General features: G+C 38.1%; 1 protein-coding gene across 10 annotated transcripts in view; it reads left to right on the top strand.

The window, feature by feature from the left end:
• The first annotated feature begins 502 nt into the window (after positions 1-502).
• PCDH9 (protocadherin 9) overlaps positions 503-17373 on the top strand; it is a 922428-nt gene continuing 905557 nt past the window's right edge. For 9 of the 10 annotated variants that reach the window (XR_006214593.1, XM_042977843.1, XM_042977836.1 and 6 more), the window contains exons 1-2: positions 503-1040; positions 2249-5419. Coding sequence is in view for 9 of the 10 variants with exons in the window: in XM_042977843.1 (XP_042833777.1) it covers positions 2384-5419 (3036 nt within the window). In the remaining variant the exon portion in view is untranslated. Of the gene's footprint in view, positions 1041-2248; positions 5420-13619; positions 13699-17373 lie in introns of those variants that run through there. The other variant, XM_015536796.2, reaches the window with a different exon arrangement.

The following is a 17373-nucleotide window of genomic DNA, read 5'->3' as shown; positions in this document are numbered from 1 at the left end:
TGCACCCCCCCCCCCCATCCGCCCATCGCGGTGCGGGAGGCTCCCCGGATCCTTGCCTGCACTGCCCGCCTGCCTCCCGCGCCGCCCCGGCTGGTCCCACCACCGGTGCTCCGCGGTTCTCTGCCCCTCGCCGCACAGAGCAAACCGAAGGGCGGCTCACGCTGCGAGAGCTGCCTCCGCGCCGGCCTGGGGAGCAGCGGCACTTCCCTCCGGGCCGAACCCTGCTGGGCATGCTCAGTGCGCCTCCTGGAGCCCGGCTCTCCCGGGGCCAGGATCAGTTCTCCGGGTTTTCGCGGCTGCCGAGGGGGCGCTGAGGAGGGGAGGCTGGGAGACAGTCAGCGCCTTGTTCCTCGCCCCCTCCCTCGTGCCTGGCTGCAGCCGCCCGCACCGCAAGATGCGGGCCAATCAGGGGCCGGAGGCGGGGCTCTGGCAGTCACGCCCTCCCTCTGGGCTTATTGAGAGTTATATCAAGAAATTCAGTTCAGAGAGGAGAGAGGAGAGGGAGAAGGAGAGAGGGGCAGAGGAGAAGGGAGAGAGGGAGAGCATGCAAGACAGGAAGGAGCGCCTTAGAGTCTCTGAAGCACGAAAGAGATAACCGATTAGGAATTTTTCGGGCAACTGTCATCCCGGAGAGCAGCCAGAGAATCACCATCACCCCAACTCTGACGTTTCCTACCAGAAGTTAGACTTAAGCAGTATTGACATCGGAGGGAAATGGTATGCCTGATGCTGTGGAAAATACCCCTGAGCTGAAGAAGTGCAACTGGATGTTGTGTGTGTGTTAAATACCAGAAGAGCCCAGACCCCGTGGTAATAGAGACGAAAATGTGAAGAGAATGACTAACGACAAATCTGTGAATTTGTTCTCTGGAGTTGCTAATTTGCCAGCCCGAAGCAACACAATTCACAAGGAGGAAACGTTTTGCTGCTTCTGATTTCTCCCCAAACTGGTGCTACCAGATGCATGGCTTTCTATGTGTTGGAACAAATCATTCCTAACTGCAGCATACCGGGAAAGGGGAAAGGTTGAGGCAACTAACGTAAGTGTAAAGTTTCGCATGCACAATTGTAAATTTTGTGTTTAGATATGTCCTCAGTGTGGACGAGGGATGTTTGTAATTGGGTAGACGGTTGGGGCAGAGCTCACCTACTAGGCTGTATCTGCATCCCTACCTGCATCACTCTGCTGGAACTAATCGCGGGCATCAGCTACCGTACAGCCTAATGCAGATAAGATTAGAGCCTGGGAACTGACCAGTTCTACTCAAGTAGGTAGCTGCCTGGAGCCTTGCACCCATTTAAATTGCAGTTAGGGGAGCATCTAAGCAGAAGCCTTTTTACCTGCGTTACTGGGTTGCAGTATTTATGTGTGGCAGATGTTACTCATATTATAACCAGGGATCAGGGTTAAGAAACTGCATTTTTTCCTCTTTTATGTTCAGTAGAAAATATTGTGCTGTTACATGGAAATGTTAGCTGCGTTTTACTTCCATCTCCACACTCTCTTCCACATCTAGGATGAGGAATCTTGTATTATACATTTTTAAAAGTTTTAGTGTGTTTCTTAATCCAAATGGGGATAATTTGGCAATATGGAGAAATGAGAGCAAGGTCTGGGTAGGAAATATGAAGTGTTGGTATCGTGCTCTTAAGCAATGAGGCTGTGTAGTGGCCGGTGACTATTGCTTCTGATGCTGCAGTAGCATGTCCGGGTGCTTGTTTCCCAGTAAGATTGTATTAGAAGGCAGTTGAGGAACTGGGAGGAAAGAAGAGATAGTCTTTTTAGAGGAAAGAGGTGACTCAGTGTAGCAGAGAAGAAAACATCACATTTGACATGTGACAAAGCAATTAGCAGGAACCATAGCTAAATACTTGGTGTTTTTCACTTGCACCTAAAAAAACTAAGGGAGGTGGGTTAGAAGCCAGGAGGCGGGTAAGACAGGGGGAGGGGAAGAGGAGAACAAGAATGCATGTTTTGAATTAAACAGTGTCCTGAAAAACAGTGTGGGTGAAGTCAGGTAAAAATAGCAGCTGTCCTTAATTCAAAAGTAGATTAATTTCATTTTCTCCTGGCAAATGCAACAAGCAGTGGATATTTAGTGTTTTCATCCACAGAGTTAACTTGCAAACAGTGGCAGAGCAAACTGCCATGTTTACTAATGTGTAGTGGAAAATGTGTTGTGATATTTCATGACTGTGTGTTTTTGTTTACTGAAGAATAATATTGTCTATACGATTGTGTTGACAGTGGCTGTCTCCAAATAAGCGATGAGATGTAATGCATCCTCCAGTCCATGCACGCTTCCTCTTGCAATTCGTGCATCATTCCTCAGTGGAAACCTTTAAACCCTAAAATCCAGGAAAAGAAAATAAATACATTATCATGGACCTGAGGGATTTTTACCTGTTGGCTGCTCTGATTGCCTGTTTAAGGCTGGATTCCGCAATAGCTCAAGAACTTATTTACACTATTAGAGAGGAATTGCCTGAAAATGTGCCCATAGGAAACATACCAAAGGATCTGAACATTTCTCACATCAATGCTGCCACAGGGACCAGTGCCAGCCTTGTCTACAGACTGGTTTCTAAAGCTGGGGATGCCCCTTTGGTGAAAGTATCCAGTAGCACTGGGGAAATTTTCACAACCTCCAATAGAATAGACAGAGAAAAACTCTGTGCTGGAGCCTCTTATGCTGAGGAGAATGAGTGTTTCTTTGAACTTGAGGTAGTGATCCTCCCCAATGATTTTTTCAGGCTGATCAAAATAAAAATAATTGTCAAGGATACCAATGATAATGCCCCCATGTTTCCATCCCCTGTCATCAATATTTCCATTCCAGAAAACACTTTGATCAACAGCCGCTTTCCAATTCCATCAGCAACAGATCCTGACACAGGCTTCAATGGTGTACAGCATTATGAATTGTTAAATGGGCAGAGTGTTTTTGGACTGGATATCGTGGAAACTCCGGAGGGAGAGAAGTGGCCGCAATTGATTGTTCAGCAAAACTTGGACAGAGAACAGAAAGATACCTATGTGATGAAAATCAAAGTAGAGGATGGAGGCACTCCACAGAAATCCAGCACGGCCATACTGCAGGTCACAGTAAGTGATGTAAATGACAACAGGCCAGTGTTTAAAGAGGGTCAAGTGGAGGTGCATATTCCAGAGAATGCTCCTGTGGGCACCTCTGTAATTCAGCTCCATGCCACTGATGCAGATATAGGCAGTAATGCTGAAATCCGGTACATTTTTGGTGCCCAGGTCGCCCCTGCAACCAAAAGGCTCTTTGCTTTAAATAATACTACTGGGCTGATTACAGTTCAGAGGTCCCTAGATCGAGAGGAGACAGCCATTCACAAAGTGACAGTGCTGGCTAGTGATGGCAGCTCCACTCCTGCTCGAGCAACGGTTACCATCAATGTCACTGATGTAAATGATAACCCTCCTAACATAGACCTCAGGTACATTATAAGTCCCATCAATGGCACAGTGTATTTATCTGAGAAAGATCCTGTCAATACTAAGATTGCCCTAATTACAGTTTCAGATAAGGACACAGATGTGAATGGCAAAGTGATCTGTTTTATTGAAAGAGAGGTCCCATTTCATTTGAAGGCAGTATACGATAACCAATATTTGTTAGAGACCTCCTCTTTGTTGGACTATGAGGGCACCAAAGAATTCAGCTTTAAAATTGTTGCCTCTGATTCTGGGAAACCCAGTTTAAATCAGACTGCCCTGGTAAGGGTTAAGCTTGAGGACGAAAATGACAACCCACCAATTTTCAACCAGCCTGTAATTGAGCTGTCAGTTTCTGAAAACAACCGACGTGGGTTATACTTAACAACTATTAGTGCCACAGATGAAGACAGTGGGAAAAATGCGGACATTGTTTATCAGCTTGGACCGAATGCCTCCTTCTTTGATTTGGACCGAAAGACAGGAGTTTTGACAGCCTCCAGAGTCTTTGACAGAGAAGAACAGGAGCGGTTCATTTTTACAGTAACTGCCAGGGACAATGGAACCCCTCCCCTCCAAAGCCAAGCGGCCGTGATAGTTACTGTTCTGGATGAGAATGACAATAGCCCCAAGTTTACTCATAATCATTTTCAATTTTTTGTGTCTGAGAATCTGCCAAAGTATAGTACTGTGGGGGTAATCACAGTGACAGATGCAGATGCTGGAGAGAATAAAGCTGTGACTCTCTCCATTCTAAATGACAATGATAATTTTGTGCTGGATCCCTATTCTGGAGTCATAAAGTCAAATGTCTCATTTGATAGAGAGCAGCAGAGTTCCTACACTTTTGATGTCAAAGCCACTGATGGAGGACAACCACCTCGTTCCTCCACTGCAAAAGTAACTATCAATGTCATGGATGTCAATGACAATAGCCCAGTTGTCATTTCTCCACCTTCCAACACTTCTTTTAAGTTGGTACCCCTCTCAGCCATTCCTGGCTCTGTGGTAGCAGAAGTTTTTGCAGTGGATATCGACACTGGGATGAACGCCGAACTGAAGTATACAATTGTGAGTGGGAACAACAAAGGCTTGTTTCGGATCGATCCAGTAACAGGTAACATCACTCTGGAAGAGAAGCCAGCACCTACTGATGTGGGCTTGCACCGTTTGGTGGTCAATATAAGTGACCTGGGATACCCTAAGTCTTTGCACACACTCGTGCTTGTTTTTCTTTACGTTAATGACACTGCTGGGAATGCCTCCTATATCTATGACTTGATTCGCAGGACTATGGAGACCCCACTGGATAGGAACATAGGGGACAGTAGCCAACCCTATCAAAATGAGGACTATCTCACCATCATGATTGCCATCGTCGCAGGGGCCATGGTGGTCATAGTGGTGATCTTCGTCACTGTCCTGGTGCGATGTCGCCATGCATCGAGGTTCAAAGCAGCTCAGAGGAGCAAGCAAGGTGCTGAGTGGATGTCCCCAAACCAGGAGAACAAACAAAACAAGAAAAAGAAAAGGAAGAAAAGAAAGTCTCCCAAGAGCTCTCTTTTGAACTTTGTTACAATTGAAGAGTCCAAACCTGACGATGCAGTTCACGAACCTATCAATGGGACAATAAGTCTGCCCGCTGAGCTGGAGGAGCAAAGTATAGGAAGATTTGACTGGGGCCCAGCCCCTCCAACAACCTTCAAGCCTAACAGCCCTGACCTGGCCAAGCACTACAAATCTGCTTCTCCACAGCCTGCTTTTCATCTTAAACCAGACACTCCGGTTTCCGTGAAAAAGCATCATGTGATTCAGGAACTCCCTTTGGACAACACCTTTGTCGGGGGTTGTGACACCCTCTCCAAACGCTCTTCCACTAGTTCAGATCACTTCAGTGCCTCAGAGTGCAGTTCCCAAGGAGGCTTCAAGACAAAGGGCCCCTTACACACCAGACAGGTAAACGAGCACTTTTACTGGTCTATAAGTACTGCATACAAGTGCCCAGTCAACCAGTATTAACGTGCCAGTGTGTCTCTTGTTTTGGTCTAACTTTAGCTTAGTTACAAAGAGGGAAAAAAAAAACTTGACCCCTTTTTTTATTCCTCTGGGGCTCAGTCAAGAATTTTTAGAACAGCTTTGAAATTTCTGAGTTCTGAGAATTATTTAACTTCCCAGTTTCCTTCAAATGACAAAAGATGAAAAGAGGAAATAATTCCAAAATGTCCCAAGATAATGTTTGCTGAAGAAGAAAACCTGTCCTGTTATGCCAAATTCTGCTCCTGGGGTTTCCAAATTGACTGCTTCAAGATTTTCACGTTACCTTTTGATCTAAAAAGTCACCTTCAAATCCCAAGTTTTAAATGACGTTTGAAGGTGTCGCTATAATTATTTTGGAGCTGTGGTTGCTAAAGGGGTTAATTTTTTTTTAGTCTCTAAACAAGATAGTAGTTTATTAAATGTACATCAGCCGTGAAGCACATGATTGTTGATAGATTGCAACGAAGCCATATAGGAAGCCTTCTCTTTGATTTCAGATGATTTCATTGTAATATAGTACATTGGGTATTGAATAGAAGGTTGGCAAATTGTCCGTAATGGCCAAAGTACTCTTTCAAGAAAAAAAAAAAAAAATAGAAGGAATGCTTTCTCCCTGATATAACCAATTTATACAGAAAAGAATGAATCCATTGTAAATATTCTCCCATCTTAGTAATGCATAAGTGATCTGTCATAACTCATTTTAAACTGTGAAATATGCCATATGAAGAGGGATTAAGAGGCTGAGAAACTCATATTTCAACCAAATCCAGAATTAGTTTTTCTTAGGTCTAATAATTCCTTGTTAATAAAGATTTAAATGCAGTGCTGTCTAATTTATTTCACTGGTGCTTGTCTATTGCCATGAAATTTGAGTGTCAGTAATAGCCTGTAGATGGCACTAGGGTATCATGTCGCTTGTGCTGGCCAGGCGCCCATCCCGCAGTAGCAAGGAAAGGGGGGAGGGAAGGATCAAGCTGGTACTACAGCCAAAGATACCTTTTATTTAATGATAGTTGCTCTGGAGCAACTAGCATTTCAATTCATTTGGTTGCTCTTTTGTGATTAGCTCTCACCACACCAACTTTCTAGGATTTCGTAATCTGAGTTCTACCCTTGTTGGTACTGAGTCCCCCTGTGGTGATGGCCCATCTGAATTTGTTCAAAATAAGGAACATATAGATTTCAGAAAATCAAGGAAAGCAAAAATAAATTTGCAGGACAGTATTGACAATTGTTGATCAGTGTGTGAAAACTCAAGAGTTTTTCCTTTTTTTATGTGGGACGTGGGGTGAGATAGAATGTTTTATTGAAACTCTATTTCCCTCTTACCATCTAGTGTTTATTGCTCTGGAATGACTTTAAGGTTTTGTGGTAATAAGATATTCATAAAAGTAATTTTGACAGTGAATCACATAGATATTCCCAGAACAGTAAGCATAATGTCTATCTGTGATTATTCAACTAAAATCTCTACTTCTTAATGTAAAAGATTAGATATCTAGAGCATTTTAAAAGTACATATACTTAAAGCTTGAAGGCACAGAATGAGAGGAATTAAAATAAGTCCGTGTCAGAATTCTAGAGGAGCATAAGAAGTTATCTGATAGAAGTTGAAGTTGGGAAGACTTATTTTTATGTTAACTTCATCAGCTTTTTAAGAGAGGTTGTTTTAAAATGTAGAAGATTTCTGAGCTTAGTAAAGGTTTGTGAAAGTTGGTAAATAAGATAGTTAATCATGCTAAGTAATTTTTGAAACTAATGGACTTAATGGATTTAATGGACTTAAATATGAAGGTACTATTAATGAAAAGAAAGAAAACGGCTTTTTTATTTACTTTTTAGGTGAAGGTCACTCACAATATGCTGATATTTTATGATTTGCATACTCTCTTGAAAAAAGCAAGCATGATTTGAACTTTTCATACAAAATCTGAAATTTGTTTTCCAAAGAAACATTCTGATATTCTTCCAACATCATCTTTCTTTTCATGTAAATGTGGTGTGGATTAGCATTGACGCACGGGCCCACTTTTTCTGACTTCTCCACAAAACTTGAAACTCTATGTAGTACAGTGACATAAATGTTAAGTGCATTTCAGCAAATTATGGAAAAGATATTTTGTTTAGGCTTAGTCATAAGAACATTTGTATGATGTAATCTTTAAAATAGGATGCTGACTAATTCTCTAACTGGAACTAAAGTGCATTTTAGACATTCCTTGAGACCATGTGTTACTGTGCAGTTCTCATTGTAGTCATTTGGATGTTCAGACATAGCTGTAATTCACTATTATGCTGAAAAGCTATTGAAATGGCTTTGCTTATACCTTTTAGAAATTTTCACGCCGAGAAAGAAAAATTGCAGGGTTGGAGAAAAGGAATATTGGAAGTAAGGAGAAGTGTTGGTGATAGCAATATGTACAATTTTAGTGTAAGAGGCATATTTTCTATGAATGAAGAACATAAGTTATATACGATCCTTTTAGGTTTTTTTTTTTTTTTTAACTGAACTACATGAGTGTTATCTGAAGATGTTCTAGTTAAGCTAAAATAAAAGTTCTATTTTTAGCTCCTTCTCTTCAACTAGTTGCTTTTATACAGAATATGCTCCTGAAGCTACACAATTTTGAAAAAAGTAGGGTTTATCACAACAAAAGCTTTCAAAGGAATTTATAAACATATAACGTGTGAAGATTTTTAGTTGAGTGGGCACAGAGTGCTGTGAACAGGAATACCTTTTTCACTTAATGGTGCTAGTTGATGTGTGAGTAAAATGCAAGATTCTTGAGTAAAGGGCTACCAAATTTAAATATCATTCATTTGTGTTGTCGATACAATGAAAACATAATGTCTGACTCTTCTGCCATCAGGGCATTAGTTCCTATTTTGTCTTTCATTCCCCTGCTGTTTTGCCTTGTGTGACCCTGCAAAGAATGTTGGAAACCATATTCCTCATCCACTCGATTTCACTGAGCTTTCATTTTCCTTGAACATAACAAATCTGTCACTGGATTTTCCACAAATTATTTTGCATGAATTTTCAGAAGTACCCTTATCATTCACAGATTGGGTGGAATTTCCCGTTTTTAAGAAAAGCAAGATCATGTCTTGATATTTATTTATAAATAAGCAAAGTTCACTGTTATAGGTTTAAGAGGATGGCAAGATAATCAATTCCAGTAGGGCTTAAAGTGATAAAGCTCATTGGTGTATTTTTCTAAAAGGAAAATATATTCTTAGTGGATGTGATTTTTAAAATGTGATATTAAGTTCTCAAACTTTAAGGTGTCTCAGAATGATCCGGAGGGTTTCTTAAAACATGGACCCCACTCCCAGATGTTCTGATTCAGTACCATTGGGGTCAAGCCTGAAAGTTTCCATTGCTGACGAGATCCTAGTCATGTTGATGCTGTTAGTCCAGAGACCATACTTTGAGAACCACTGCCTCAGCATATTGGAATAAGAAACGTCAGGTCTTTTCCCTTTCAGATTATCATTTCCAGAGTACCTGTTTGTACACAGCCCAGCTCTCACTCAGCTCACTTATTGACAGCCTTTTTATTGTGGCTGGAGGGGCTTTACAGTAAGCTGTTTATTGCTATTTCCCAACCTGGTTGACAGCACTTGGGGAATTAATTTTCTTGGCCCCAGTGTGCTTTTTGTGGGGGTATAAATGAAAATGTAAAAAAAAAAAAAAAAAAAAAAGTGACCTATTTACATTTGACAACTTCTTCCAGTAATAAAACAATCTGTGAGAGTTGCATTACAGTCTGGTTCTGGGTAAACAGTCATGTTTAATTTTCTAAATGAAATGCTTATTTTAGAGTTTAAGTATCCTGACTTCAACTGTTCACAATCGAGAGTATTTGCTCATATGTATATCTGTGTATGTATCGAAGAAATTAAACATTGAAAATGTGTGTGCATGCTATACTCAAGTGTATACATGTACTTTTACTACAGAAAGGGAATTGCTTCTATTCCCAGTCATTTAGAGATACCATACTACATTTATGATTATTTTTCATTTTTGAATAATCCCACTACAACCACTGAAGTGCTGTGTCACGTAAAATGCAGAAGACAGTCATAGAATTGCTATTTAGAACAGTGGGAAAATGCAATTGAAAGAAGTGAAGGCAGCAAATCTGAACTAATGTGAGGCTACTAAAAAAATGTGACGATACTTGAAACCACTAAATGTTGCAGTATATCGTGACAGTTGAACACAGGTGGTATGTGGAGAAAAATTGCTCCCCAAGATGCAGAGTATATTTACAATGTTATCAGTTGTGATTTTTATTTCCACTCCTTCCCTTTGGCCAAGTGCCCTATGATCAAGAAGTCAGTTGTGAGGTAAAGGAAACCCAGACCCCTTGGATTGATTTAGGAATTTGAAATGAGGATGGGCCATCTATTCAAACTGGCTACCTTTCCTCTTGGATTTGTGATACAAATACTTGATTTTTTTTTCAACTTGATACAGCTAAGCTATAAAATTCAAGGTACATTTTAGTATTCATTGCTAATAACCTTGAGGAGAGTAAAAATAAAAGTTGCCACTGTATTAAGCATAGATGTGTCTTCTGATTACTGAATACGTGTTAACGTAGAGAAAACAATTTCAGTAGTTAAAAGACTATATCCTAAATTTTACGATTATTTCTATATATAGAAACACTCTAAACTGATGTTCCCTTAGTTTCAAGTGAGTCATCCTTACGGTGTTATAGAAGAGGCTTTAATATCACTAAAATTACCTTGCAAGTATTGTACTGGTAAGAATACGTGATATTCTTTGGGTATATGTATAGTCTTATTAAATATTTCAAGCTATAATGTATCTTCTCATAATAGCTTAAATTAAAATATACATGAAATAGTAAAATAGAATTTAGATTTAATGAAAAACCTCAAATCTAAAACCACACTTCCTCATAACCAATTGTGAATTAGTCTGACTCTTGAACTTTCATTTTTTATGTTGACTGACATATGTGAGATGTGCATAAACTATGCCCAAAATATTAGAAATGGTCTCTTAATGAATTATTTTTCATATCGCATTATTTTCTGTGACAGTACTGAGGTATGAAAGTGAGACCTGTAAATTATTTTCTCAGAAGCATTGTTTCCACAATTTTATTTTATTGTTCAGATTGTTTTGGTTTCTAATTTTTTTGGGAGGGGGTAGGTGGGAATGCAGAAATAGTCCAAATGCTAACTAACACCCACAGACGCCATGCTGGTCTAGCGGTACCAGACTGAGTGTTTATGGGATCGAGGGCCGTGTCAACTTTACTGCTCCTTTTTTAGCACTTTCTCGGTTTGACTTTGTCAGAGTTGAACTCTTAGCTTGCGTATTATTTCAGGCAAAAAAGAAAGTGAGTTTAGTGAATTGTTTACCACTTTCACTTAAAATCCCTGCAGTAAGCGTTCTCTGAATTTAGTGTGATGTTTTCTTGAAGGAGACCCTTTATTCAAACTAGTCTCTTGCTAATATTAACAAGTTAGTTAATATCTTATATAGTCAAGGTAGTTGGAAACTAAGAATTATTTAAAAATACACGGGTTTTTAAATTTTGGCTTTCTTGACAGCTGATTTTATGTTTAATAGATTTTCCAGAATTCTACACACCAGGGCCCTAAAATTTGTCATTTAAAAAAAAATATGACTCTAATCACAGGTCAGATATTAGTGAGAATTTGGGAATGCCAGGCAGCAGGGGGCTTGCTCTAAAGTTTTCAATATCTGGAAGCATAGGAGTTCAATAACTAATAATGCTAATGTGGTACATCCTTTGTATTAGTTAGGACCCCCTGAATCTGCATCAGATCAGGGAAAAAAATCCAAATGTTGTAGAAATAATATTTCTCATGTACATTAGGAGATAGGCTGTGCTGTTTAGGATTTCATCAGTTATTTCAGATAGCTGTTAAATCTGTCAAACATTTCATTTGGAAAGGAACACATGCTTTTTACCTTTGTTTGATACAAACCTATTGGGCTGTCAGTCATCAGAAACATAGAACAAGAAAGACATATTACTATGATTGACATTTTGGTTTTGATTTATATTCTTTTTTCCCTAAGCCAAGATTCATTAAAATGGAAGTTCATTAAGTAAGTTAAACAACTACCCTTCCTTAATGGTAAAGGGTGATGGCAGGAATAAAGTGGGAAAACAACCCATATTTACTCTCTCACTCACATTTTGTCCTCTAGACAGTTTGTATCCTATAGATAAGAATAGTACTGGAATTAGTAGAAATTTCTGAGCCATAATATGATTTTAAGGCATTCAGAACTTGAAGTCATTGATTAGGGATAGGTTTTTCCATACTTCTCTGTTATTTACATTATTTAAATATTTCCCCAATTTTAACAGTCCAATCGATTACTGGTCCATCAGCACATATCACATTTAAAATCAAGATGGACTTGGGACCATCTGTACAGTTGGGGGTGGTGAAGATATAAGCACAATTTGAGGGGCATATTTGATTAATTCTTTCTAGTCATGTTATACTCATTATTCCAGAATTTGTTAACAAGTGAATTTATCTTTTCTTAAAAGGATTCTATTACAGCCTCAGCATTCATTCATTTATATAGATTTTTAATTATGTGGGCTGCAAGGAGGTGGAAATTGGGTTGATTTTACCACGTTTGTATAATATATTTTAACATTCTTCCACAATTTGTCTTTCTATCTGGCCATCTCTGCATTTTAGTATTACCCTGCTTTGTTAATATCCACTCTCTGGCCTTTTTCAGTCTGTTAGCAGTTGATTAAGAAATACTCTAATCCCTTCCAGGATATTGAGAAACTAATGGATTGCAGAGTATTTGGGTCTTTAAGCTTCAATTGTAAATGGTATGAAGAATTGTCATTGAGCTGATATTTGCATATATCTCTCCCAGCGCTAGTTACTTTGCCTCCTTTTTGTCCTCGTAATCTTCAGCTTTCATTCTAAGGATATTTATTTTGGTCGGAAATAAGCACGCCAGTGATAAAAATTTGGGATTCACCTCCAAATGAATGCCATCACAGACAGGGAAATTCTGGCACATTTTGCATAGATCTGTATGAACACAGTGAACCCTTCATAAGCTCTTAGATTGCAGGAAATCGGTACTGAAAATTAAGTGGGGTTTTAAAGATTTACAAAGTAGAGAGCTTTGTATAATGCTGGTATTGCAGGTGCCTATTAAATATGAAGTAAAGGCTTTGTAATACAACCAGCTAACACATTTCCCTCCACATTAGAGTGATTTATAGCCTAGAGAATTAGTCTTACCTATTTTTTCCAAAAGCAGAAACATTGGATGTGTCTGAAAGAATAAAAATCTCAAACACATGCCTTGGAATAGACAGATTTACTTTTTGATGAATCTAGTTATTCCAAGTGGACAGTGCAGGCCTGCTCACACTTACCTTTGGTACCTCCGATGCCCGTGATCTGGCTTTCAACTCTTCCTGAGAAGAAACTCTCAATTGTGTGTGTCGACTCTCCTCCAAAAGTAAATCAGATGAAAACCCTAGGTATCCATAAAACCATAGCATTACCATAATGAAGAGGGCTGGCTACTAAGTGAGTGCTTTGATCCTCATAGGAATTGATATTGAATCATTTCTCAAGCTATATTTTTAGAATTCATCCTTGCTCCATTTGTAAATAGTGTGTGTGTGTGTGTGTGTGTGTGTGTAGCACAGCATCTCATTCCAGACATACGTGTATTTCAATATGTTTACCTCATGACAGTGTTCAGTAAAATGCCTCGCAGTTCTTCAATACTTCACATGTTTGGCCCTGTTAGATATAAATCAGTGGAAAGAGCCATGTATATTTTTAAATGATTTTAGAAATCCTATATTTTTACCTACTAGAAAGAGCATATAATCCACGTGCAGTACACAGTAGGTATGGTGGACTTGCTGAGAATCTTCATAGATGATTGATTTTTAAAACAAAACTGTTTTTGTGCAAGACAATAGCAACCGCAATTCAGTGAATGAGGTTTTTAAAATTTTTTTCCTCTTTAAACAAACCTCAATATGGAGAAGAATGGAGACACAGAAGGATATATAAAATGAAACCCTTTCTTTTATAGGAAGAAAATGTCTTCTGCTGACAGTAGTTCCATAGTAGATCTTTTCTTTGAGGAAAAAAAAAAAAACAGTGCTTTTTTGGATTCGGAGGATACAACCAATCTGTGCCTCTGTGTGATAGCAGCTGCACGCTGAGGACTTTCAAATACACAGCTACACAGGATTCTGCAGGAAACTTTTTGTAGAAGGTGCAAGTGACAAATGGAGACAAAATGGAGTGAGTTCTGAGTTGTGAGTTGATGCCCTCCTGTGTCATATATTCATGTCATTGAACCAATTTTCACATTGGAAACCTAGAATCACAATAGCCTTACCTCTGTTTGTCAGCTGTAAACACACCTGCACTGGCAACTTTTCTTTCCTCCATTTCTTATCATTCGCTAGGTGGATTATATTCATTTATGTTACTTAATATACGTCTGCTTTCTTAAATTTCTTAATAGATTTTAAAATACACAGATAAGTTTCTTGATATATATATATACATACATATATGTATGTACATATATACATATATATGTATACATATATATGGATATGTGTATATATGTACATCCATATATATGTACATATATATGTATATATACATACATCCATATATATGTATATATACACATATATACACATACATCCATATATATATATGTGTATATATATACATATATACACATATATATATACACATATATATACACACATACATATATATATATATATATATATATATTGCTCAAGAACATCCCTAAGGTATCACAATACCCACAGTGTGTCCTTTCTTCCTAGAAATAGAAAATATCTGTATTTTTTCCTTTGCAATTTTTAAAATTGAGTTTTTCTCACTGATACCATTTTCAAGGTGAAGATATAATGCTAAATTTAACTGTATGGATTAATGTTGTCATTCCTAATCTTCAAATTTCCAACATAAAAAAAGATGTCAAAAATTTTATAAAAATAAATTCTTTTTGCTGCAGAATTGAAATGAGTATCAAAATTACATTAAGTTGTAGTAAAAACAGACAGTCGTTAGGATATTTTAGTTTGACATGAGCTCATTCTTGGTCTTGACAGCAAAATCTTCTGCCAAGCAGTGATGGCAAAATATGTTGAATTCATTGATTGATTTTTAAACATGGTAATAATTAAGCAAAATCATTTTGACACCTAAAGTCTCTGTTTTAGACAATTAAATTCTGCTTTAGCTAAGGTTATTGACTTCTGGATGGTACTGAAAGCAACACTCCTCAGGGTTTAAACTATTCCTGTAGGACCATCTGTTATTGGCAAGGCTGTGCATCCTCTCCAGCCAAAGCAGTATCAACCCCAGTCGTATATTCAGGATTGTTCAAAACACGGCCCTGGTTCCTCATGATCCTTCAGTCTCAAGTGGTAATTCAGTTAAATCAAATACTGGTATATCATAATTTAAAACTTAATAATTAAGGAAACTGTAAGAAAGTTCTTTAGAGTAAGAGACTGAACCTTTCTTACCTTTGTAGTTCCAAGACCAAATCTACAATGCCTAAGAGTGAACTTAGTAGGCATTCAGCAAATATTGACTTAGCCTGAGAGATAAGCTGATAATGGAATCATACTTTATGTATGTATAACAGTTCCATTGATTTCATTCCTATAACCATATAAAGAAGACAATCCATTCTTTATGTAGAAACTGAGATTCAGAAAATGTTGTTTGTTTGTTTTTTTTTCCCAAGTAACATGGCTAAAGCCAATGGCTTTTATTTCCAATCCAGAGCCCTGCCTTTACACTGGTATTTCTTCCTTATGTGTGGCCTACTTTTACTTGTAAAACACTATTTTTAGGCTATATATTAGTTTGAAACATTTTCTTCATTAGGGATATAATTTCACTGGAAAGGATTGCAACCCATTTATATATTAAAAAAATAAACAAATATATTACAGGGCAACTCAGTGTACCTAAAATTGTTCTTTACAGATTACCTCTGAGTAAACCAACTCTAGATTATATTGAAATGTGGTAAGCATATGACACCCAAAGCACATCTGTATCCATTGCAGCTGTGACAGAGGGCAAAGGAATAAAGTATATGTGGAGAGTGAATGTTTGGTTTCAGCTGCTGTCCATATTTTCCTCTGTAACATCTTTGGCCTGATGACGAAAGCTCTAATTAGTTTGAAGAATTTTTTGTGGCTGAGGAGTCCTCGTGCTCTCCAATCTAAGAAATTATGATCTCCCTGACACCCTCCATTCATATTTCTGGAGGTCTAACTTATAGATGAGGAAGTATAGGCCTTCTTAGACTCTGCATTTTACCATTTTGATTTTTTAACAGTGAAGTGCAATTAACACCTTTATATCATTTATCAGTGTCTTGACTCAATGATTTCAGCATGTAGGACAGAGAGAAGCAGAAAATTAGAAAGCTGCTGATTCTGAGGTACATAAATACTCTTCTGTCACATAAACATATCTCTGGTTTCCATTTTCTCCCTTATTCCACACCACTATGTTTGCCCATCATAACATTTTTTTTCTTAAATTGGGATATAATGGGAAAAGAAAGGGTAAACTAAATAAACAGGGTCAGATTCCTTTGCCTCCTTATCAAAAATTTGTACTTATACCTTTCAATACTTAGATTGAGTCGTTACCTCTAAACATAATGATCAATAGATTTACTTTGTTATCTGCTTGATAGGGACAGGTGTTTTAGAGGGAAAAAAGTTGTCACATGAACGTTCCCTTAATAGACTTTTGAGTCATCTAGACATCACCCTAGAATCACGTATGAATTCTATAAAAAGAAGCAAAATAATAATTGAATAGTGACTAGAGCAGTGTCTAGCTACTATATTAATTTTGGAAAGATAAATTTGGTGTCTAAAAGAACTCACAGGATAGTTTCTCAAGACTCAAATGGGCCTTTGAGACTATTTGGCCTATTTAATTCTTTTTCTAGATGAAAAAAACTGAGACCCAAGAAGTAATTTGATATTTGGCGTAGGAAAAATGACTCCATGAACTGCTACTTAGAAACTGTGACATTGGGCACATCATTTAAATGTACCAGTTCTTTCTTTCCTTGTCTGTAAAATGAGTGTAATCATGTCTAATCCATAAGGTTATCATGAGATGAAGTGAACGGGTACATGGATCCCTGTCAACGTCTGTTCCATGGTAGGCAGATACTTCAAAAAACCCCAAAAAACAAAACCTACCTGCTTTTCTCTCTTTTGTCTTCAAGGATACCAGTTTGCCATTGACAGAGGTGAAGATTGCACTTAATGCGTGTCCTCTTAGTTTTGTTCTTGGTGGTTTTTTGGAATATGAGTTTTATGTCTTTTTAATAAGCATGTCAGCTGTTAATCTGCTTTTGGTTATTTTTTTTTTTTTGGATATTTAGGATTTCTGAAAAGTTGGTCTTGTAACAGCATCTGAATAGTACAGACAGGATCCTATGTTTTCTTTTGAACTTAGTCCCTATTGTGCCACATTTATATAATTGCTTTATCTTTCATTTTGAGTATTTCGCCATTTTCATTCACATGTTGTATTTAAAATTATTCTGCTTTTAGCATTTGTTATTAATTCACTTCCCTGTTGATTACCCATAGGAACTCCACCCGTCTGGGGATTTTCACCTTATACATCACTCCTATTACAAAACAACATATAAGAGAGAGAATCTGTTTCACAGTCAGTACTTAACACAGCTGGAGCCATTTGAAACCTGCTGGGTTTTGCTTCCAATTATTCCATAGACTAGAAAG

Source organism: Panthera tigris, chromosome A1 (genome assembly GCF_018350195.1).
Source record: "Panthera tigris isolate Pti1 chromosome A1, P.tigris_Pti1_mat1.1, whole genome shotgun sequence".
NCBI lineage: Eukaryota > Metazoa > Chordata > Mammalia > Carnivora > Felidae > Panthera > Panthera tigris.
The sequence above is the reverse complement of the archived record's forward strand: the minus strand, read 5'-3'. Positions and strand labels throughout refer to the sequence as shown.